Genomic DNA, 22,008 nt, shown 5'->3' with positions numbered 1-22,008 from the left:
GTCTGTGCCTCTCCTGTGCCAGCTGCCGCTGCCGCTGCTCAGGGAGGTGGGTCCTGGTGGGGAAGAGCCCCCTTCCCTTCCCTTCCCTTCCCTTCCCTTCCCTTCCCTTCCCTTCCCTTCCCTTCCCTTCCCTTCCCTTCCCTTCCCTTCCCTTCCCTTCCCTTCCCTTCCCTTCCCTTCCCTTCCCTTCCCTTCCCTTCCCTTCCCTTCCCTTCCCTTCCCTTCCCTTCCCTTCCCTTCCCTTCCCTTCCCTTCCCTTCCCTTCCCTTCCCTTCCCTTCCCTTCCCTTCCCTTCCCTTCCCTTCCCTTCCCTTCCCTTCCCTTCCCTTCCCTTCCCTTCCCTTCCCTTCCCTTCCCTTCCCTTCCCTTCCCTTCCCTTCCCTTCCCTTCCCTTCCCTTCCCTTCCCTTCCCTTCCCTTCCCTTCCCTTCCCTTCCCTTCCCTTCCCTTCCCTTCCCTTCCCTTCCCTTCCCTTCCCTTCCCTTCCCTTCCCTTCCCTTCCCTTCCCTTCCCTTCCCTTCCCTTCCCTTCCCTTCCCTTCCCTTCCCTTCCCTTCCCTTCCCTTCCCTTCCCTTCCCTTCCCTTCCCTTCCCTTCCCTTCCCTTCCCTTCCCTTCCCTTCCCTTCCCTTCCCTTCCCTTCCCTTCCCTTCCCTTCCCTTCCCTTCCCTTCCCTTCCCTTCCCTTCCCTTCCCTTCCCTTCCCTTCCCTTCCCTTCCCTTCCCGCTTCCAGCCAGGATTCTTCTCCTTCTGTTTTGCTGTTAAGGTCAAAGGCCGCCTGCTATCACCCCGTTCGGGGAGGGGAAGGTGGCTGAGACTCCCCACAGGCAGGGCTGGGGGGGGTGCCTGCAGCCTGGGGAGGGTGGTGTGGGACAGGGTCAGGGCGTGTGGGGCTGTGCCCCTTCACAAACAGGGAAGCACGTTCCAATGTGGATTTTTTGTGGGCAGAAATGTTGGTTTCTGCCCTTTGCCACACTGGCTGGTCCCTGCCTGCCTTTCCCTCCCTGCTGCTAGCTGGGAGAGGGGCAGAGCAGAGCTTTGTGCTTGGAGCTTGGCCCTGGGCTGGGTTGGGAAGGTCACCCCTTTGCTGCTGCCCCAGAGCGACACTTTTCTCCTTCGAGCAGCAAATGGTGTTTGTGGGGTGGGGACTGGCAGGGTGCAGCAGTGCTCTGGGACCCTGTTGTCCAGGGGCAGTGGCTGTGTCCCTGCGTACGGCCACAGTGTGGCTCAGCACTTCTGGCTCATTATGGCCACCTCACGGTGCCTTTGCTGGCATTCCCACCACTGCACCCCGGGCGGTGCTCCTGATGCCAGGACCAGGCTGGCCTTGGCCATGACCTGTGTCTCAGCTGAATGAGGTGTTGATGTGGACAGTGTGGGGCTGTGACAGCTCCTGGGCACAGGCACCCACTGCTTCCCCAGTGGGGCTGCCCCTGGCTCCATGCCTGAACCCCTGCAGGCCCCGGAACAGCCCCTGCCTCATCCTGCTATTGCCCTGCCAGCAGCTGTGGCACGTCCTGGCATTGGTCCTTGGCCCCATCCCCTTGACTCCATCACCCACCCTGTCCCTGGAGGGGACCCCACTGTACGGGGGAGGCAGCAGACTGCTGCTGGAGGAGGAGCTGAAACGCTCCCAACAGCTGGTCCCAGAGCAGAACCCGTGCCCAAGGACAGTGGCACCAGCAGCCAGCGGGGAGGAGGGCTGTTTGTCGGCCTATGCAAAACGGAATGGACGGTTTAGTCTGTGTGGGACCGTGTGGGAGCCGTGGGCTCCCCTGGGAACTGTAGCAGTGCCGAGGAGCCGGTACCTCCACCACTGGCTGCCCAGGGCAGCGGGGTCTCATCTGCACTGGGACCTGTGGCACCATCACCCTGATGCCATCAGTGCCACCAAGCCCAGGCCAGGCGCTCACAAGGGACCGGGACTGACTGTAGGGGTGTAAGAGAACAGGCTGAGGCAGTGACTATAGAAAATAAAGACTTTATTTTTTTTTTTTTTCCAGTTCATAGGACAGTTCCCATTATGCAGACCATGAACAAGCAAAGGCTCTGCAGTGCCCGGGACCCCCCCAGCTCCTGCTGCCGAGGGGTCAGTAACCCAGTGCCTATTGCCAGGTCCAGCCACCTTCCACCAGCACAGACACCTCTCCCCCAGGGCTCTTGGAGGCAGCAAATATTAGTGGATCAGGTGTCTTATCTTTTAAACCCTCCGCAGCTGCGGTGGGGCTGGACGAGAGGCCGCAGCGCCCACGGCCAGCGGGGCTGGCTGCCACTCAGGCATTTGGGTTTGTCACCAGTTCAGCTCCAGCCAGGTCAGGGGAAATGGGAGAGCACAGAGACAGATGCAAATCAATGCTCAGATAAAGATGCTGTTCCTGCCACATGAGACAGGAAAAAGTCTTAAATGCAGCCAGCAGAGGAAAAAAAATAAAATAGCCAGGTCAACCTTTATTAAACATAAACACAGAAATGTACCATCAACCTCCTATTATAAAAGTACTTTACATACATTCAAGGAGACATCGTATAAATATCAGTATGAAATGTCACTGGCAGCAAGAGTTCCACACTCAGCTAAAATTTTGCCATCTTAAAATTTCCTTAAAACATTTTAAAGTAAACAAACACAAAGCGAAGCCAGCCAGCTGCCGGGCTGCTTGGTGCCTCACGTTCAGCACTCACAGCGAGTGCCTGGGCAAAACAAGTCCCACCTCCCCGCGCCAGCCCCTCTCCTGCCAGCTGCTCCGGGCGTCAGTGAAGCAAAGGGGCTGCTCGGCCACACTGGATGGTGGGAGATTTAAGGCACAGGTTTTAATCCTGAAGTTCAGCCAGCCGGAGTACGAGGTGTGCCCCGAACAGGCCGTTTCACAGGCTGGGACATGTCCCAAGCCCGCTTACAGGAGACCTTTGGATGAGCTGGGGACCCGCAGAGAGATGTTCAGGATCCAGCACAAACTCTTCTGTGACTGCAAGTCCTGATCTTCTGGAGACACTTCATACCCTGGGAGCAGCAGGGCTACTCCTTGGAGCGGCTGACTTCCCACCAGATCTGCCCTGGCTGGCGCAGTAACGACACGTCACAGGGATCCCAGATGAACTCTTTATGGACCCTGCAGTAACGGAGCTGGAGCCCTGCAGCGTTTCTCCCTTCCCCGTCCAGGGCCCACGCTGCTGCCAAACACCTACACACCTTCCCGGGCTGCCGCTGCTGCACGGGGACACCCAGTAACACCCCTGAATCCTCCACCCCATGCTCAAGGCAGATGGGAGAACATCCCCCATGGGCTCCTGCTCCCGATTCTCCTCAACCCCTGTGGCTGAGCAGGACACAGATGGCCCCAGCTCGCTCCAGGGCTCTGCTGAGCCAGCACAGCCAAAAGACACCTCCTCCCCTGAGCTGTTCAGGAACACCCACAGCAGAAATTGGCTCTTCACATTTTTCTAACTGGAGGAGAGGCCGTGCTGCTCTGAGGCAGCAGCTTCTACACAGATGGCTCCTGAAGCAGAGTTCCTGGGGAAATACGCAGACCCAGAGCTCCTACCGAGATCAGAGCACAAGGCCAACACCTAGCAAGGAGCTGGGTGGAAAGTGGACTGCTCCCAACACCTGGGACCACCTTGGAGAAATTCTGCTGATTTTTCTTTTTCTTTTTTTTTTTTTCAATTAAAAACCAGAACTGGAGCAAGGAACACGTGAAACAGACCTGTGTCCAGTCCCGTAGCTCTGGGGATCCAAACACAGGAGATGCTCTCAGCATCTCCCCCACAGTGCTGACCAGAGCTTGCCCAGGAAGGCTCCCGGGGCACAGCAGAGCAACTCCCCCAGCACTGATGGCAATCATTCCTCAGCAACTAATGCCAGGAAAGGAACGCAGTGAACACATCACCTGCTTCTGTGGGCACAGTCTGAGTGGGGCAGCACCCTCCCTGGAGCAACATGCTTCCAGAGCAGTTCCCCGGGGTCCCAGGTGGGTGGCGCTGGGCTGGAGACCAGGAATCTGTCAGGGCCTGGGTGCAGCTGCAGCGTTTGGATCAGCAGAGGCCTTCGGTGGGACACAGCTGACACCTGCCCTCCCTGCAGAAACCCCTGGCACCTGCTGATTTGGTGCCATCGGGGTACAGGCAGGAGGCAGATACCACTGGGCACAGCCTGACTGGGCACAAAACCAGCACCCTGTGCCAGCCCCCAGTCTCCAAGTGACTACTTCTGGCTTGTGGTACTGCAGGTCACTGATTCCAGCCTTTTTATCTGAGACAGTAGCAGAAAAATTAGTGTAAGCATCACTCCCAAGGCCAGTGTGCTCCAGGCTGCCAAGTCACAGTGTCTTATAAAATTAAGTCCCTCTTAACAAGGGTTTTGTTTCTAACTATGTAGTTAGGCTAATGCAAAGAAGAATACAAGAAAATTGAATCTGATTTTACTAAAAGGAACTTACTCTCACAAATGGAGTCAGGAAAGCAGAGGTGAAGGTTAATAACCATACCCTTTCTTTGTAACATTCATGAGAATTTAGTTCTCTCAAATTATTCCTAGTCCAGACGAGGACTCTGTTCACATCTGAGCAGTTTGCAATAGAGTTGTGCTGTATCTAATGTTCACAGGCAGTTTTGTTTTCCTTTACAGGGAAAATCTGTGGGATCTATGTCTGGGTCATGGATAGCTGAAATCCAATGATCTCCTTGTTAACAGGGCTTGTGCACACATTGACCAGAAGCCACTGGGATCAACTCAGACCAGCAACGCTTTCCTCTACAGGAACTGCATATCCCAGAAACATTCCCTCAACTTTCTATTTTCCAGTAATCCCACATTGAGGAAATAACATAAGGACATTGTAATAAATTAACTGCTTTGAACACTCAGGGAAGGAGAGAGGACACATTTCACAGCAATAGAGGTATTTTTGACATTTTCATTAATATTTCCTATGGAAAAAAAACATAGCTTTTTCAGCCTTGCAAAACAAGGGAGGTTCACCTCTGCCATCAGTATTTTTCTATAAAAATAAGGTTTTGTGTTTACTTGGGTTCTACAACTAAGCTGAACAGAAAGGAGAAGGCTGTTACAAATACTTCTGCTGTTGTATCACCCTCCCCTCTGGAGACTACCTGCGAGAGGAACTCAGCCAGCTGCTGTAAGTCTCTTCAGACAAGCCCTAGCTCTGCTGAGTCTAGTGCTTCCTTATAGGATACCTTTGTACTTGGCAGGGCCTGTGCTCCTGAGGCAATGACCTGGTGTCATGTTCTACTGAACAGTTTGCATTAGGTATGTTTTCTTCATCAAGCTGAAAAGTGAGTCCCCAAATGTAAGAGATTTCTGCCTCCCCAGTGATGGAGACGGCTTGCAGGAGCTGCAGTCATGCCTTCACTCCAACTTCTTACAGGAAGTCTAACTCGAGGGCTTGGTGAAGGGACACGAGGTCTGCATGATTTGTGATCCTCCAGAAAGGCATGTTGTGCTGTAAGAGAGAGGACAAAGTCAGGTTTATCGGGGTGATTTTACAGCTGGGTGGAAGTAGTCAAGGTACACCCGTGAGGTTGCACAATGCGGCGCTTGTGACAGCACTCTCTGAGCACACCAGGTGCAGGAAGGACCTTGGCCCTATGCACATCGATACCTGAAGCTTGTCTTATCTGCACATCTGTTTATGATGGGCACCAGCACTGACTACCAGCTGCTTTGACAGTTTGATGGAAACCTCGGCACTTTGCTGTGAGCTGCTGCTTCGCCCAGGAGAGCCTTTCCCAGGGACCCTGTGTAGATGACTACTCCGGCCATGGCAGACAGCGTGAAGCCTGCAGAGACGGTGTCCTGACAAAAATCTGTGCACTTGACTGCCTTTAATTAGCACAACTGAACAACCTATTCAGGCCTGTCCAAATCAATTGAAGTTTTTGCTCCTTGTTTGTAATTCAGACTCATGGTAGATACTATGGTAGATCTGAGTGCTGGCAACCAAGTCCTGACTCTCTCTGTGCTTCGAGAAATGCCATCATCCTCACTGACTGCTGCATGGTATGACCAAGACATGCTACATCAAGATACTGTTCTACAGGGACAATGTTACACACAATCTTAAACAAGAGTAAAACAGAAATTTTAAACCCTGAAGAGCCAAAAACCTCCCCATCTTAACTTAGTGAAAGAAAGATCTCGTGTCAAAGGCTGCCCCCTGGCCTGAAGTTCAGCCCTGGAAAAAGAGTCCCTGCAGAAAAAGACTGCTGTAGTAATTTCCCTTTGCATCCACCCACATCCCGCCTCTCCAGTCAGAAACCCACCTGCTTTGCTGCAACCTCTTCATCACGCCCGTCTCCAATTACCACATAGGTGACTTTCTTTCCAAATCGTGACACGATCCTCTCAAAACAGCTCTCTTTACCTGCCAAAAGACAAGCCCCCATAACGAGCCTTAGGCAGAGAGTAATAGAAGCCTGAACAGGTCCCTTCTTCCCAGTACAGAAACACACTCTTGTCTTGCTGGGAAGGAGATAACAGCCAGTTCAGCTCGTGAGTCCAGAAGCCACCACTATTACACGGCCAGCTGGACCACGGCAGCCATGGGCTGCTCAGCTGCAGAAATTGTCTTTCCTGTGTCAAAGTCGCAGCTCTCCCGCAGCAGACCCCTCAGTGCCAGGGACTCAGCGCAACCCCTTACCTATTTTTGTAGCACTATAAATATTTTCGATGGGAAACACCTCGCCCAATCCATACAGGAGAACTTTGGCAAGAGCTGGCACCAGTTGGGTGGTTGTGATCAAGATGTTCACACAGTTTTTTCTAAAAGAAGAAAAACACTTGTAAAAGCACATCTATGGCCAGTGGCGCTGAGGGCTGCTCTGGGCAGCCTGCTTGGCTTTCCAAAGTGCCACGTGCTTCAGTGTCCTGCCTTCAAGAGGCTTTTTATGCCAGGATTTTGATGTGTGGTTTTTGCTTGTTTGTTTTTTTGTTTTAATCAGAAATTCTCTGACTGAAACGCAATTTTGTGAGTGCAGTCCTATCAAGGGAACCTTCTGAACAACAGATGTTGCAGCAGAAAAATCCCAACAGGCGCTCAGGAGTGGAGCTCCTGCACTCGCTCACTTTGCCTCCCAGTTCCTGTGACAAACAGTAGCAGAAACGCGGTGCAGCACAACACTGCGTGCACAGCTAAGAGAGAGAAAGGGCTGAGAAAGCCACAGACAAGTTTCCAGTTTCCGTACCTGGATTGTATGAGTAGCAGGGACTTCAAGGCAGTTTCCAGCCAGGAATCCGTTAGCACTTCTATGTCGGTCCTTAGTCGCTGCAGAGCTTCCCTCTTCTGGGGGCTAAGGAGGCCTGGAAGACAAGCAACACCAGTGCCCCCAGTTGAGCTGGCAAGTCTAACTCAGAGAGAGCCATCGCTCAGTTTAACAGCTGCCTGTTCGGCAATAAATAACACAGTACTGAAGGCATCTGAAAGCTGAAACTGTCTCAAGGCAACGGGAGAAACCAGCTTCCAGTGGCACAGATAAGCCCAGACACCCATCTGTGACTCTCACCGTAGGGAACTGGGTAGACACTTTTCTCCAATTATTTCAAACCATTTCCCGGGATACACGCAACAAAACACATTTCTCTTGTACAAAGCACTCACAGCAATAGGTGTTGTCCGAGGCCACGGACAGCAGGGGAAGGAACTCCTGCAGTCACCCTCTCTGACTTCCTACTTCCCAAAGACCCTTTCCACTGCAATCACTTTTAGATATCTTTTTAAATCCCCTTCCCCTCCTCTTTTTTATCCCCCTGTTTTTTATCCCTTTTAGATATCATGTTCTCAGTTTTGAATTAAATTCAACCAGCAATGGAGCCCATACGCTCAAACCTGCTCCCATCAGTAAATACAAGAAAGGAGCACCCCAAGTCTGAACCTCTCTCCACCCAGTTTCCAGCCATGATGTACAAACCCCCCACCCTATTCCAGCCCTGAACTGCACCGGTCCCCTGACAACGAGGGCGTGGAGAGACCCACTGTGGGCTGCACTGCCAAGTGCTTTACCATCTGGTAAAGACAGGTCCTGAAAAACTCTGCATCTGGGTTTCCCACATGCAAAATATGGAATAATGGTCTGATCCCTACCAGGAATAAGGTAATTGCAGCACACTGAAATGCAGACTTACACTGATAGATTTTTAAGGCTGAAAGTTACCATTTCAAACACCTGATTTTTCAGAAAAATGTCCAAGAAAACATTCTATCAAGTTTTTTTTTGCATAGGCAAAGGATACCCAAACCCACCCCCCAGCAGGCTGAGTCACCCTGCAGCACCCCTTTCCCAGGGGTGGCAACGCCAAACTCGGACTAGAGACTAAACAGAAAATTTACCTACAATGGGTATCTGTGGTTTGCATCATTATTACTACTTTGGCATTGGAAGGGAAACAAAACTAGAAGATTGTAATTGACTTTGTGAACACATGGTAGAGATGTCATGTCATCCTCCCCCTCTGCTCTGCCCTGGTGAGGCCACATCTGGAGCACTGGGTCCAGTTCTGGGCTCCCCAGTTCAAGAAGGACAGGGAACTGCTGGAGAGGGTACAGCAAAGGGCTATGAAAATGATGAGGGGCTGGAGCATCTCTCTGCTGAGGAAAGGCTGAGGGACCTGGGGCTGTCCAGCTGGAGAAGAGCAGACTGAGAGGGGATCTCACTGATGCTAAGCGGGTCATCTAAAGGGCGGGTGGCAAGAGGATGGGGCCAGATTCTTCTCAGTGGTGCCCGGAGACAGGACAAGGGGCAATGGGCACAAACTGGAACACGGGAAATTCCACCTGAACATGAGGAAAATCTTCTTTCCTGTGAGGGTGGCAGAGCCCTGGAACAGGCTGCCCAGAGAGGGTGTGGAGTCTCCTTCCCTGGAGACATTCAAACCCCACCTGGATGTGATTCTGTGTGACCTGCTCTGGGTGACCCTGCTCTGGCAGGGGGTTGGACTGGATGATCTCCAGAGGTCCCTGCCAACCCCTGCCCGTCTGGGATTCTGTGACTATGAGCACAACAGCCAAAAGGGTGAATGCTGTATTTCTTGACAATAGCACAACAAAAGACAGACTTTGTGAAGACACAAGTGAAAAGACCTCCTAAGTAGCATGATATGTAAGTCACTTAGGCCTGTTCTAAGCAGAGTGACAGGCAGCCTTTCATGCAAAATTAGCAACAAAATTAGCAACGAACACTGTTTGCACCAAAATTTTCTCTGATCACCCCTACCTATATGATAGCTCCCAGACTGCACTGGCATGCTGTTCAGTTTTGGAAGATGTACCCTCTTAGATTCCATGGATCCCACTTAGCACTAGGAAAGTGTTCACATCCAAACATTCAGGAAAGCAAAAGCTGTGAGAAGGATGGAGCCTGGCACCACAAACTCCATTTAGTGCTCAGATACTGGGTGCAGGTGAACACTCACCTCCAACGTTAGTTTTGTATTTGTCGTAGATCTCGCGTACCCTGCGGTAGCGGAAGGCCAGTTTTCTCATCCAGTCCACTCCACCCTGGACACCAACTGATGAGCTGTGATTTGCATTACTTCCTGAGCCACTGAAGCCATCCGTGGAGAAATTGTAGTTGCTGTTTCAGAAAAGCAGATGTGTTACATGTGCCACAGCAGCAGAATCACTGCAGCTTTCCTGGTGGGGTTGCAGCCAGGAACTTCAGCTCTGACAGCAGCTAGAAAAGCACCTCCGAGAGGAACTCTACACAATCCCCACTGCACCCCAACAGCAGAGACTGACTTCTCTTGGCAACCTACTCGGATATCCAGCTACACCTTGCTGTCGGGTCTGAACTGCCATACTGAAATGTACCAATTCAACTCTTCTTTCACACCCTCCACTACAAAACCTCCCTTTGCTCTTGGCCTGCTCACTCCTCTGCCATACAGAGCATCCTTCCCACTAACCCCTTTCTCATCCTGCAGTGATAGGATCCCAGCATAGGATCTTCCAAACATAACAGCCGTGTCTTTACATCGCAGCTGTAGCTCCACAAGCAGACGAGCTGCTTTACCAGCCCATGACTGCAGGAAGCAGGTCCTGCTTCACCACTTTCCCCATACTTCTTTCTCCCTGACAGACAGGCACTTCTCAGACCTTTCCATGAGCCAGTTCAGCTCGTTAATGCAGCAGAGAACTTACCCTCAACCCCCGATAGCGTGCACAATCAGCTCACAGAGGGATTCAAACCATAGGGAGACTTTCAAAGGCCAGATTGTGAAGTTTGGAGTGTTGGTTCTCCATTTATGACACATCATTGAGTGCACAGGCAATATTCAACAGTGGACAATACAATTCATGTTATAATTCCAAAAGTCTCAATGTTTTGTAGGTCTTCAAAGAAATACCACCCAGCTAAGAAACACCATTTGCCAAGTTTCATCACCTGCACAATGCTGACCTCCATCACTTTTGGGCTTGAAGTCCCCACAAAAACCAGATTTCATCAGCTATACATTTCATGCATTCATCAATACATCACCTTAAATCTTGGCCATTGTCATCAGATGCCACATCTTCTATGTGTACCTGGTCACACTCCTGTTTAAGAAAAAAAAATAAAGTCACGCTGTTGGAATCCAGAACATACTGAAATTTGCAGATAAAAGAAAGTGTGATATAAAACAATCCCCTCCCATTTCCCCACAGCAACAAGCCATGCCATACTGCCTCCACAAACCTACACACAGCTCCCATTAGCTTTGTCTTCCAGAACTAGGTTTAACTCCTCATCACCTACAGGTCCTTGCTAGGACTGGGATTTGAAGTACCACAAAAGTCTGAAGAAAGCGTGTTTCTATGACATTTTGAGTTGTCCACAAAAAAAGGAACTCCCAACACTCACTAAACAGGTTGGACTCAAAACTCACTTGTCATTTGAAACCCTTTTGCTGTTTCACAAAAACAAAACAAACCAAACAAAAAATACCCCAAAGCCACATTATCTGGTCAAGTATTGATATTCCATTTCATCAACACAACCGTCAATTCCCTTACCGGAGAGCCACAGCACAAACCCCAGAGTGACACATCAGCTGGTGGTACTGCCAAGACTCTGGTGCTTCGCACGGCTGATTTAACCCCGAGATAAATTGCGAGACTTAACCCTGAGATAATAGGACAAGAAGTGAATTTTCCCCATTTCAAGAATTTCCCACTGCTGCTGCTAACCAAGACCCATAGCTGTAAGTGTTGCTGTTGATCACATAGTAAACATACCAGTGACTACCTTTCCAGCACAAGAGACTGTATTTGGGGGTTTTTTGGGGTTTTGGATTTTTTTTCCTTTTTTTCTCCTGGGGCAGGGAGGTAACTGTCATTTCCACCTTGGCAAAGCTCACAGCTGCAAGTAGTCACAGCCACAAATGGAAATTTCATTTAAGTTTCTATTTGCAACAACAAAAGCATCTTGTTTTTCCACAATGTGCATCAGTGATGCACCTACAATAAATTGTTCACTTTTCATATTCAGCCTTCCTAAGCTTTAAACTAGTCCTATGAATTCTGCAAATTAGGTTCATGAGTCCATATTTGTGGACTCATATCAAAACCAACATGAGTCAAGAAATTTGCTATTTCCAACCATCTAATTCCAGATTCTGGCATAACCTCACACCTCCCTGTATAGATCACATTACTGTGTCTATTACTATGTGATAATATGTAATAGCAAAGCACAGAGCATTGCCGTGATTGAAGCAAAGATTTATAATCAGCTTCTGGGGAAGTCATGCAGAACTGTGAGATGTATTTAATTTGGCAAAGAATACTGCACATGAAGAAGGACGGGAGCTGATCAGAAGTCTGTGAAGCAGGATGGGAAGGGAAGAGCAGCAGAGACAGCTTGCAGGAAAGAAAAATGAAGGGTGCTGTGGGACCTCCCCGTGCAGAGCACACTGGTCTACGGAAGCATGTCCTTCTGAGCTGTTACATGGCCAACGCAACCTACTAGAGACACTGGCTGAGATGCACAAATTGTGTTCTGTCCTTGGCTGAGTCAAAGTCCCTGAGAACTGACATCCTTGAGGTCATTCTTTCCCCACATCCCTGCTCTCCATTTCAAAACAGGATCAGTGAAAGCGAAGTGCTTACCCATCCGGAATGAAAATAGAAGACAAAGCAGACATCACTCTTTTTATTATACAGGTTCAAGTAGAAACCCGTAAGAGAGCTAAGAGAGCTCATGGCACTAGCAGTCTGTAGAATGCCTGTCTCAGATAAGAGTGCATCTTTTTGATTTGGTTGTGCTTAGAACCACTTCACTGCTACGTTTCAGCACAAAGTGGCTCTGAAGCACAATAGCCCTCACAAACTGTGCAGTGTAATTCTAACTAGGTAACACGGAGTTTTGCCTTTCAAAAACAGTTGCCATGTACCTCCAAGTCATTGAAAAACAAGTGAGTATCAGCCACTTCAAAAATCATTTCCTCCATTGACAGACCGGAGCCAATCACTAGAGTTGGGTCCTGGTAAAACAAACAGAGAAAACATAAATTCACTGTGGTTACAGGCAGAAGTAAATTGTGATAAAACTTTCATCAGTTACATTGCACAGTTTCTACTGTGTGTCAAACCTGATGTAATTCCATGTGCATTCACTAGTGTGAACTACAATTTCTCCAGTATTTTAAACTCAAAAAAAACCCCACCCAAAAAACCAACACATTCTGGTAATACAGTGACCCAAAATTTAACAAAACACTTTAGTACTACATAGCAGGGACTGATGCATTTTCAGAAGCAACAAAACAAAACATTCAAAAATATTCAATATGTTTTGAAGAAGAAAAAATACTTCCTTTCACTGTGTGCTGTGACCTCAATAATTCCCAATGATAGTAACAAGAGACAGACTTTTTAGGACTTGTATTGATAGAAGAGAAGTGTTTGTGATGTCCATATCCCAGCTTTGCATAAAGGCAAATTTAGTTCTTTTCCCCACCCCAAACTGCCAACAAGTTAAAAGTATCACCTTATACATTTAAAACAAGATATCATTTTCTATGCCTTTTCCAAAGATTAACATTTACGTCTGCAGGACAGATAAGGTTTTTCTTCCACAGAGAAGACAGTATTACCTTGCCATATTTTTGAGCGTAAGACCCTGTGAGAAGTGAATGGAAGATTATGATGGTCTCATCCAGGTCCCAGAGAAACACTCGCTGCGTAGAGAATAAAAGCAGGTTAGAGCTGAGCTACTCCAAGCACTGAGCTACAATAAAGGAGCAAGTTTTAGGGTTAATTTTGTGGCCAGCTGCAGTGTGCTTTTAACAGATATGAACAGTATTTAACAGTATTCATCTTACAGGCTGAACACATTATTCATTAAACTCAGTTTAATGTAGTGGAGTTTATATACCATACAGTGCAAATATACGTGCAGAATAAGGCTCTCTTGGTCAAACTATTTCCAAAGCTTCTCTTGCTTTTATAGTCATAAAAGCAAAAACTTAAGAGTGCTAATGAACTTTAGAGCCCTGCTAGGGTAGTTTACTGTCTGTGATCTTGGAGAGCACAGGCAAATGACCTTTGTTATGGTAAATAAGGGGGACTGGCTGCCATGAGGAATAGCAGAGTTTCAGCACAGAAGGACTTTGATAAACTTGAGAACTGGGCCAACAGGAACTAGAAGTTCAATAACTGCAGACTGTGCATGTGGGGTAGAACGACCCCTTGTATTGCTCCAGGCTGGAAGGAGCTGGAGGGTACAGTGGACACCAGGAGCAGTATGAGCCAGCAGCGCACTCTCCCTGTGGATAAGATGAATTGTGTGCTGGAGAATACCAAGTGTGCCCAGCTGGTAGAAGGAAGGTGCTGTCTCACCCTACTCGGCACTGGGTGACGCCAGATTGCATTCCCAGCTCCAGAGGTATGTGGGGAAACTAGAGAGAGGCCAGCAAAAGCCTGTCGAGATGGTCAGTAGCCTAGAGGAGAGGCTGAGGGACCTGTGATGGTTTATCTCAGCAAAGAGGAGACTAAGGGTGATCTAATAGCAGATCACAATTAACTGAAAGGGAACTGCAAAGATGATGCAAATCCTTCTCAGTAGTGGCAAATGGAAAACTGCCATGGAAAAAGAAGGGGGAAATTTGCAGCTTGGGAGATTCCAGTTGGAAAGAGAAAATCTCCTTCCCCAGGTGGACATGGCAGTCCTGGGATAGATCACTAGACAGGTACAGGATCTCCAACCTTGGAGGTTCTCAAGACTCAGCTAGACAAAACTACGGTTCTAGTGATGGGGACGGCTCTGAGCAGGAGGCTGTACTAGAGACATCCAGATGTCTCCTCCATTGACACCACTATGATTCCAAGATGTGTTTAAGTGATGCTTGTCAAAGACCACTTAGGAACTCATTTGGGCCAGTTCTCAGATAAAATGGTTCATGGGAATTTCCCAAATTCACTCTCAGTACAGTATGAACATGGACCTGTTGGAGTGGGTCCAGATGAGGCTACAAAAATGATCAGAGGGATGGAACACCTCTCCTATGAGGACAGGTTGAGAGAGTTGGGGTGTTCAGCTTGAAGAAGAGAAGGTGCTGGGGAGATGTTACTGCAACACTTAAAGGGGGCTTATAAGAAAGATGGAGGCAGGCTTTTTAGTAGGGTCTGTTGTGATAGGACAAGGCGTAATGGTTTTAAATTAAAAGATGGTAGATTCAGACTAGATGTAAGGAAGAAATTTTTTACACTGAGCGTGGTGAGACACCGGCCCAGGTTGCCCAGAGAAGCTGTGGCTGCCCCATCCCTGGAAACATTCAAGGCCAGGTTGGAGCAACCTGATCCAGTGGAAGATGTTGTGGAAGATGCTCATTGCAGTGGGGTTGGACTAGATGGCCTGTAAAGGTCCCTTCCAACACAAACTATTCTATTAGTCTAATGATCCTCTTCCATTTCCATGGAGATAGGATGAAAGAAAGAGAGGATGACTTTTAGCACCACGCTATTCTGCAATGCTACCTGTAGAAAACAAGATTACTACTTACCTCCAGTTCACTGTCCTGTGAGGAAGAGGTATCTGCTTTCCTCTTCCCCCTGTTCTTCCCAGGCATGTTTTTTCTTGCCTGCTCATCTAACTCTTTACTTGCTGTTGCTCTTGATAATGAAGGACTTGTGGATGCATCTCCTAGAAGAAAGAAATCACACAGCTCTCATCCCCTCATGTCTCAAAACACACCAACATAAAGCTTATAGCATTTGGCCATAAACCTCCTTTGCAAAAGGTAAGATGTTATTTTCCTTTATTGATGCAGTAGTAGTTGAAACCTTATGAGAACATAAAACATGATTTTTTTTGTCCCATCATTTCAAAACAGCTCTGTCTCCTCAGTTCAGTCCACTGAGCACCCTCCATCCTAAGCCCTGTAACCCCTCAGATGTCTCATTACTGGAACTGCTTTATGACTCAATTGTTTCTTTTAACACTTCTTGGGCAAGCACCAGAAACCCTCAGTCTGTAATAAGTGTACAAAGGAAAGTATTTAATGATGCTGCTCCCTCCCAGATTTCCTGCACTAGTCAAAATACCTTTTGTGTCACACAACACCACACAACGCATGCTCTTTCCACCTCCGCATACACTGCTCACTCCTGTGCCACCGTAAGCCCTTGACTAACAGCTACAAAACAGCCAGTGCACAGAGTTATCTGGAGTGTGTTAACCACACACAAATCCACAGTATGCTAACTGGGAAACAGACATCATTTGACTACAGCTCCATTGGCCTATCCAAGAACTAGTAAAGAACAACAGGGATGATCTCAGCCCTGGAGATGCAGACTTAGCCAAGCACCATGGCCATGACTGTCGGGGATACATTATGAAGCCTATTCTGCCACTGGTAAGAACACCCTTCCCAGGGAAAGAGTAAAGCACCAGCATTTAAAAAATATTAAAAAAATAAAAATCATTGCTTTGATATGCAGAGTATTACAGCCACGATGGAAAATACTTTCTGAATCCTGCCGTCCAGGCAGAAGAGTTAACATTCCAGACATCTGCCTAACTAGTTCAGAAACAGGACCAGAACTGTAGCAGGAAGGCAGCGGACACAGGGGACTTGAGAGAGCTAGAATTCAGTCTGGGTCTTGAAGATGAGACATTGCAATTCCTATGAAAATTAATGCAAAACTGTGAACTTAGAGAATTCCTGAGCTAAAAAAATGGTACTGAAAACATTAACAGCTGGGCCATTCCCTGGCCAGTGTCTTTAAATAACAGGTCAACTCCTTAGGTTTTCAACACCAAATAAGAACAAATTATCATGCGTAAATCTGCTGTTGCTCTCCCCAACTAGAGGGCAACTGCTTCCTGAACAAGGGAACGTGCTTGAAGCACCACACTTCTGATTTACATCATCACAGCGTGGCATTTGTCATCCCCTGGTTGTAGCACCCCATAAGGTAAAGGTGAGAGAGGTCTGGAACTTCACTGAGTTCAGGACTATTGATCTGTGTGCTTTGCTTACTGGCAGCCACCCATCCCTGCTTTCAGGTTGCTTGAATGAGTTTGAGGACTTGGCAGAGCTCAGGTACTACTGATGGACTCGGGGAAGATGGAGAAGGCAAAGTGCTGCAGAGGCAATCACTCACCTCCCACATGCAGGCTGATGCCCTGCCAATCTCCAAGCAAGAGCAACCTTGGAAGCCACCCATTCTTCCTCTGCTTCCGTTTGTATTGCTGAACATGACATTATAGGGTATGGGATATCCCTTTGGTCAGCTCAGGCCAGCTGTCCCAGCTGTGCCATCTTCCAGATTCTCATCCCCCTCCAACCTGCTCGCTGTGGGGGTGTGGAGGGGAGAAAGCACTGACACTGCACAAGTGTTTTTCAGCAGGAGCCAAAACACTGGTGTGGCATCAACATCGCTTTAGCCTTGAATCCAAAACACAGCATCAGCAGAGCTGCTATGAAGAAAGTTAAGTCCATCCTGGCCAGACCCAGGGCACCAACAAAAATCAAAGGAATCTGTATTTTTTTCCAGCCTACCAATCTGTAACAGACAGCAAATTTCCATTTAACACTGTTTGACAACACAGGAAGAATCTCATGCCTCCTTGCATAAGACACTGGAAGAAGTCCTAAGTCTTTGCTCTTGTCCTTGTTAAGTTTAGAAAATTATATTTTTGGTGAGGAAATTTTAGTCAACACCACTGTGGTTGGTACATGACATGGCATTAGTGGAAAAGGCCAGCCTTTCAAATATCTTTATATTTTATATTCATATTATATATTTATCTTTAGATAGTCAATTAAACCTTTTCAATCCACTTCCTACACCTCTTCTCTTACCAGCTAAAATCATCTCCCTGACAAGTGCCAGGTAACGCAATGCTTTGCAGATGCAGATTTGCTCACATGCACAGCACAACAGATGTCATTTCCAAAACGGTTTACATGATGAAGCAGAAGCAAGGAAAGGATGTAGCCCCAGGCACACCAGAGACCAAGCCATCGAGAGGTGAAGGCCAAACTACAGCTCTCAAAAATGCAGGAGCAGTCCCAGAGGGCTCCCGTAACTGGGACTGGCAGTCATGTCATGGCTGTCAGGTAATCTGAATGCCTGCCTGCGGGAGGGAAAGAGCTGGACACTGGATACCATCAACTGCCCTGTAGCCCAAGAGAACACCCAGCCCCGACACACGACAGAGTCAACAGTCCCCAGGGAGCTGCTGTTGGCAACTCGTCAAGTCACCCCTGGAATTCCACCTCCCTAGATGGCATTCAGAGCACGTGGTAAGTGTCTGCTGAAGCAGCATAAGACTTCCAATACACAAGTTTGGCTGGTCTACCATAATGCTCCGCACACCAGTGAGACCAGTCTGACAACGGAAGGCAAATGTCCTGTCCAGGTCAGCACGCAAAGGTGCTGCAATTACCTTTTGGAAAAAAAGTTTTCCCCATGTCTGCACACTGTACTGTTTATCACAGGTATTTTGCAGCCCCCCCTATTAAAGATCCAGCCCTTACCGGAGGAATGTCTCTGCACCATCCGCGTAGGCACCATGGCATTTGGTTTTTCGGTTGGGTACGTAGTTGTTGCTAATGCAGAACTCTCCGTGTTGCTGTCTGCTGGTGTTACAACCCCAAAGCCAGAACTCGGGTAACACGTCTGGTACTGACTTTGGCCAAGGATCGTGTACGTAGGATATTCCTGTCAGAAGGAAGGATTACTTATGATAGGACACTTCCTTCAGAAAACACTCTATATTAAGATGACTCTTATGCTAGAATATGCCTGTCAAAGAGAAATCCCAGCAAGAGCACAGTCTGACTTCCTGCTGTTTCTTTCTGCACATGTAGGACATCTCCAACAAGGGATGAGAGATCTGACTTCCCCATGGCCCCCGCACAGGCCGGAGCCAGCAATCACAGGGCCACTCCTCTGTCTCCAGTTTCTTCAAAAATGAGTTCATTATGAACGATGTGGCAGTAACAGGGGAGTATCGAGTAGATGCCATGGCATCAGGCCACACACCATCTCTGTTCTGGAATTTGTGGGTCTGTCTTGTTGTGTTTTACTTTCTGATACCAAATGTATTGACAGCAACAGAAAGTGGTCCTGGCACTGGCTGAGGGCCCAACCTCAGCCATAAGAGCTACAGGATATGCCTTTACTCATGTCCTGACTTCAGCAAGCAATTATTTTGCATGCTGTGATGAAAGGTATCCACTTATGGAGACTATTTATTAATTTAGGAGGAGATCACTGAGCACCTGAAGCTATGCTTGAAGATTTTAATTTCTGTTACTGATAGTAAAGAAAGCAGCCACCCCAAATGTCAGGTGACACTCTTCTGGCACACTGTGCACTCCCAATTCCCTCAAAGAGCACCCTGAATTTGTGAATGAGGCACTTTGGCCTGCATGACTGAAAGAAAATATTTTTTTCCCCTTACAGCTTCAAGCAAGTTTATGTTTTAATTAAAGCACCTTAAAAAGCAACAGCATAAGCATACAAGAATTTTTGTGCATCCGTTGCATTTTCCACCCTTCCTATATTCTCCTTCTGCAAAGCTGTGACACTGAAGGGTTCCTTTGTATATCTAAATATTCAGAAGACCAGTTAGCCACTGACAGCACTACGTATTACCCACCGCAGGTCACAGTCAGGGGGAAGGGCTCTGTGCTAGCTGCAGGACTTTTTGACTTCGTTTTATTCTAGCACCATCAGAATGTAACTCCCCTTTACTAGGGGGTTTTTGTTTGTGTACAACCTATTTTCCTTTTCTTGCTGAGGGAGAACAAAGGCATTAAAAAAAAATCCACCAGTAATTCTCTCTGGAGGTCTGATTCTCAAAATAGTTCTATTGTTTCTTCTCCAGTGCCTCCCTTTCAGAGATCTCAGTACCCTATATAAGACGCACCACACCATCTGCAGACAAGGGAACAGTTTCAAACAGATGAAGTGAGTTCGCTGCGAAGGCCAAAGGGAAAAGCATCACGGTCAAAGAGACAGCAAGAGTCATTTTGCTGACTTAGAGTTACATACTGAGCCCTGTAACTATAGGACCCATTGTGCTCCTTTTGAAGTGATGCGCGTATTTGGCCTTCCTTTGTTAGTTTTGAGTAAGGTGTTAAACAAAGGTGAAGGAGACGCTGCACGTAAACATAGCAAGGAAGAAGTTTTACCTGTGAGATGGTGGCTACTGCTGATGTGGAAATATTGACAACAGTTGAGGATGTAGAGACTGGACTGGCATTGGTAGTTGATGCTGTAAAATTAAGAATTATTGCATTAAATGCTTCTAGAAAAGCACAAGAGACGAGACCAATCCAAGCTGTGAAATAAGTACTTACTAGGCTGATGTGCAAGCATTTGTGCTTCCAGCAGCACTCTGCTTGTAACAACCCAAAAAGAGTTGGGTGTATTTTGAAACCAGTTACTTTTCAACTGGGCTTACAGGGAAGGAGCGCTAGCGTATCTTTTAAAACGGTACTTTCAAATGTTTCAGAAACCTTTTCCCTCCATGTCTGCTAAGCAACTGGAGTATAACTGAAATGGTTTCACATCTTTACTAAAAGTTTTGAGAAGACAATCACATTCTGATGTTCAATTAGTAGCAGTTGAAAATCAATCAGAATATATCAGTAAAATGGATATGAATGTGTTTATATCAGCTCTGATAAAAAAAAAAAATCTCTGCATTGGAATTAGCATATTTAGTCTAAAGAGATCAAAAAATTTAAGGAAACATAAAAATACTTCAAACAGTATAAATGTTCTCCAGTATACTGGAGAAAGCGTACATATCTCCCCATGTCAACTGTTTTTTGGATGAGACTTTCTGAAATAATTTGTCAACAGCTTGTAGGACAAATTATTAGAGACATGTAGTTGTTAGTATGAATTTTAAGATGTTTAATAGCCTTCATGTCACTGCATTCAGTTCTTCCAAAACACAGAAGAGGCTGCTAGAGCACCATCTGAGACCACCAGTCATCAGCAGATTTTGTGGTTTTACAGCCACAGGGACACTCCATTAACCATTACTCCACATGGGGTTTTGGGACCCTTAAGGATGAGTGAAAACAAATCACAAAATCAGCATGAACAAACTCAAGATGTACTAAACCACGTGCCACCAACACATATTTTCTTTTGCTAAACCTTCTTTCTCTGCACACAAATAAAACCAAAAATCACTTTTAGATGCTTATGAAAAGACTTGCAGAAATCCACGGTATCACCTACTTTACCATCACTCTGAGAAAAGCCCTCCCTTTCTGCACCCAAGTGGAACCACCCCGAGACTGAAGAACTCAAGCCTCTGAAGGCTTCAGTCTTTCTACCCCAGGGAAACAAACCCAACATGAACTCTTACTCAATGTATGTTGTGTTATGGCAAGCACAGATACTACCTGGTGAACAGCTTCTGGAAAGAGGAATGGATCGAAAATATGCCTCAAAAAAGATGAAAACCAAAAGAAATGTATCTTAAAAGAGGTGCAGAAATACACAGTATTTACAAGAGGTGAAAAATGTGAAGGGTGGCATCTCTGTGGAAGCAGAAATGAAGGTAAGTAATCACCCCCTGGGAATCCCCTCATAGATAGGAGTAGTCGTGTCCAAAAACATATGGGAGAGAATTTTGGGAGAAGAACATTTAGAAAAAGGAAAAAAGGCTGCACTGAACAGCAATAATGGTAATGAAGATACTCAAGTACATGCAGTAGCTATGCAGCTACTAGAAGCCCAGCTGTGAGAGTAAGGTACCTGTCACAGATACTCCTCAGAAGCAACTGCTAGAGAACAGACATTAGTTTCCAAATAAAACTCCTTCCAACTATATCCATTACAGAAAAGATCGAGGCTGTTATTACCTTAGGAAAATGTCACTTCCTAGGTCACTGCAAAGAGCAGTTCTCCAGAAAAGATCCTCGCGAACACAGAACAAACCTGCCTTGAAGCCAGAGGAGAGGAACCATCTAGAAGACAGATTATTCTATCACCTCTCTCAAGATTATCACGGAGAGCAAACAGAAAGCGATTATCATTTTTAGTGCTCTGAAGAGGCTGCTTCTCCACTGAGATAGATAACAGAAATTAAGAAATCATAGAAAAAAGATTCCAAGTGTTGAGATTCTGGTAAAACCACAGATTCCCTCATATGAACGTCTTTGTTTATCTTAACTCTGCTCTCCTTCCAAGATTTCTTTGTTAATTACCCTTTATCTATACAATGTTACACATCAGATCTTTACAAGCAGCTCCGACTACACAGATTAACCATTTCTTTCTGCACTGTGGGTCAGTTCCTTTTACCTGGGAATGGGCAAAAAACATGCAAAAATGTTTGGCACGGATGCACCAAAAGGGACCACTTCATGGTCTCAGATTTAAAAGATCAGCAAACACACTGCCTTGAAGCTGCCGTGATTCTTTTTCTCTTCTCCTTTCTTTCTCCCCCACTTCCAGACCTCATCCTCAGAGGCTATATCCCTGCCTCATTCATCCCATTCCCTTTTGCTCCACTCGTTTTCAAAGATGTTTCAACCTG

General features: G+C 47.1%; 1 protein-coding gene across 4 annotated transcripts in view; it reads right to left on the bottom strand.

The window, feature by feature from the left end:
- Nucleotides 1–3,659: 3,659 nt before the first annotated feature.
- Nucleotides 3,660–22,008, bottom strand: part of EYA3 (EYA transcriptional coactivator and phosphatase 3) — a 58,701-nt gene continuing 40,352 nt past the window's right edge. For 3 of the 4 annotated variants that reach the window (XM_074162218.1, XM_074162217.1, XM_074162216.1), the window contains 11 exons: nucleotides 19,640–19,722; nucleotides 17,978–18,161; nucleotides 14,993–15,132; nucleotides 13,085–13,168; nucleotides 12,383–12,472; nucleotides 10,489–10,547; nucleotides 9,422–9,582; nucleotides 7,198–7,312; nucleotides 6,654–6,775; nucleotides 6,277–6,377; nucleotides 3,660–5,456 (listed from right to left, as the gene is read on the bottom strand). In XM_074162218.1, the coding sequence (XP_074018319.1) occupies nucleotides 5,376–5,456; nucleotides 6,277–6,377; nucleotides 6,654–6,775; nucleotides 7,198–7,312; nucleotides 9,422–9,582; nucleotides 10,489–10,547; nucleotides 12,383–12,472; nucleotides 13,085–13,168; nucleotides 14,993–15,132; nucleotides 17,978–18,161; nucleotides 19,640–19,722 (1,220 nt within the window). In that variant the 3' untranslated portion in view covers nucleotides 3,660–5,375. The remainder of the gene's footprint in view (nucleotides 5,457–6,276; nucleotides 6,378–6,653; nucleotides 6,776–7,197; nucleotides 7,313–9,421; nucleotides 9,583–10,488; nucleotides 10,548–12,382; nucleotides 12,473–13,084; nucleotides 13,169–14,992; nucleotides 15,133–17,977; nucleotides 18,162–19,639; nucleotides 19,723–22,008) is intronic. The other variant, XM_074162219.1, reaches the window with a different exon arrangement.

This window comes from Numenius arquata, chromosome 21, assembly GCF_964106895.1.
Source record: "Numenius arquata chromosome 21, bNumArq3.hap1.1, whole genome shotgun sequence".
Taxonomy (NCBI): domain Eukaryota; kingdom Metazoa; phylum Chordata; class Aves; order Charadriiformes; family Scolopacidae; genus Numenius; species Numenius arquata.
This window is presented reverse-complemented; position numbering and strand designations above follow the sequence as displayed.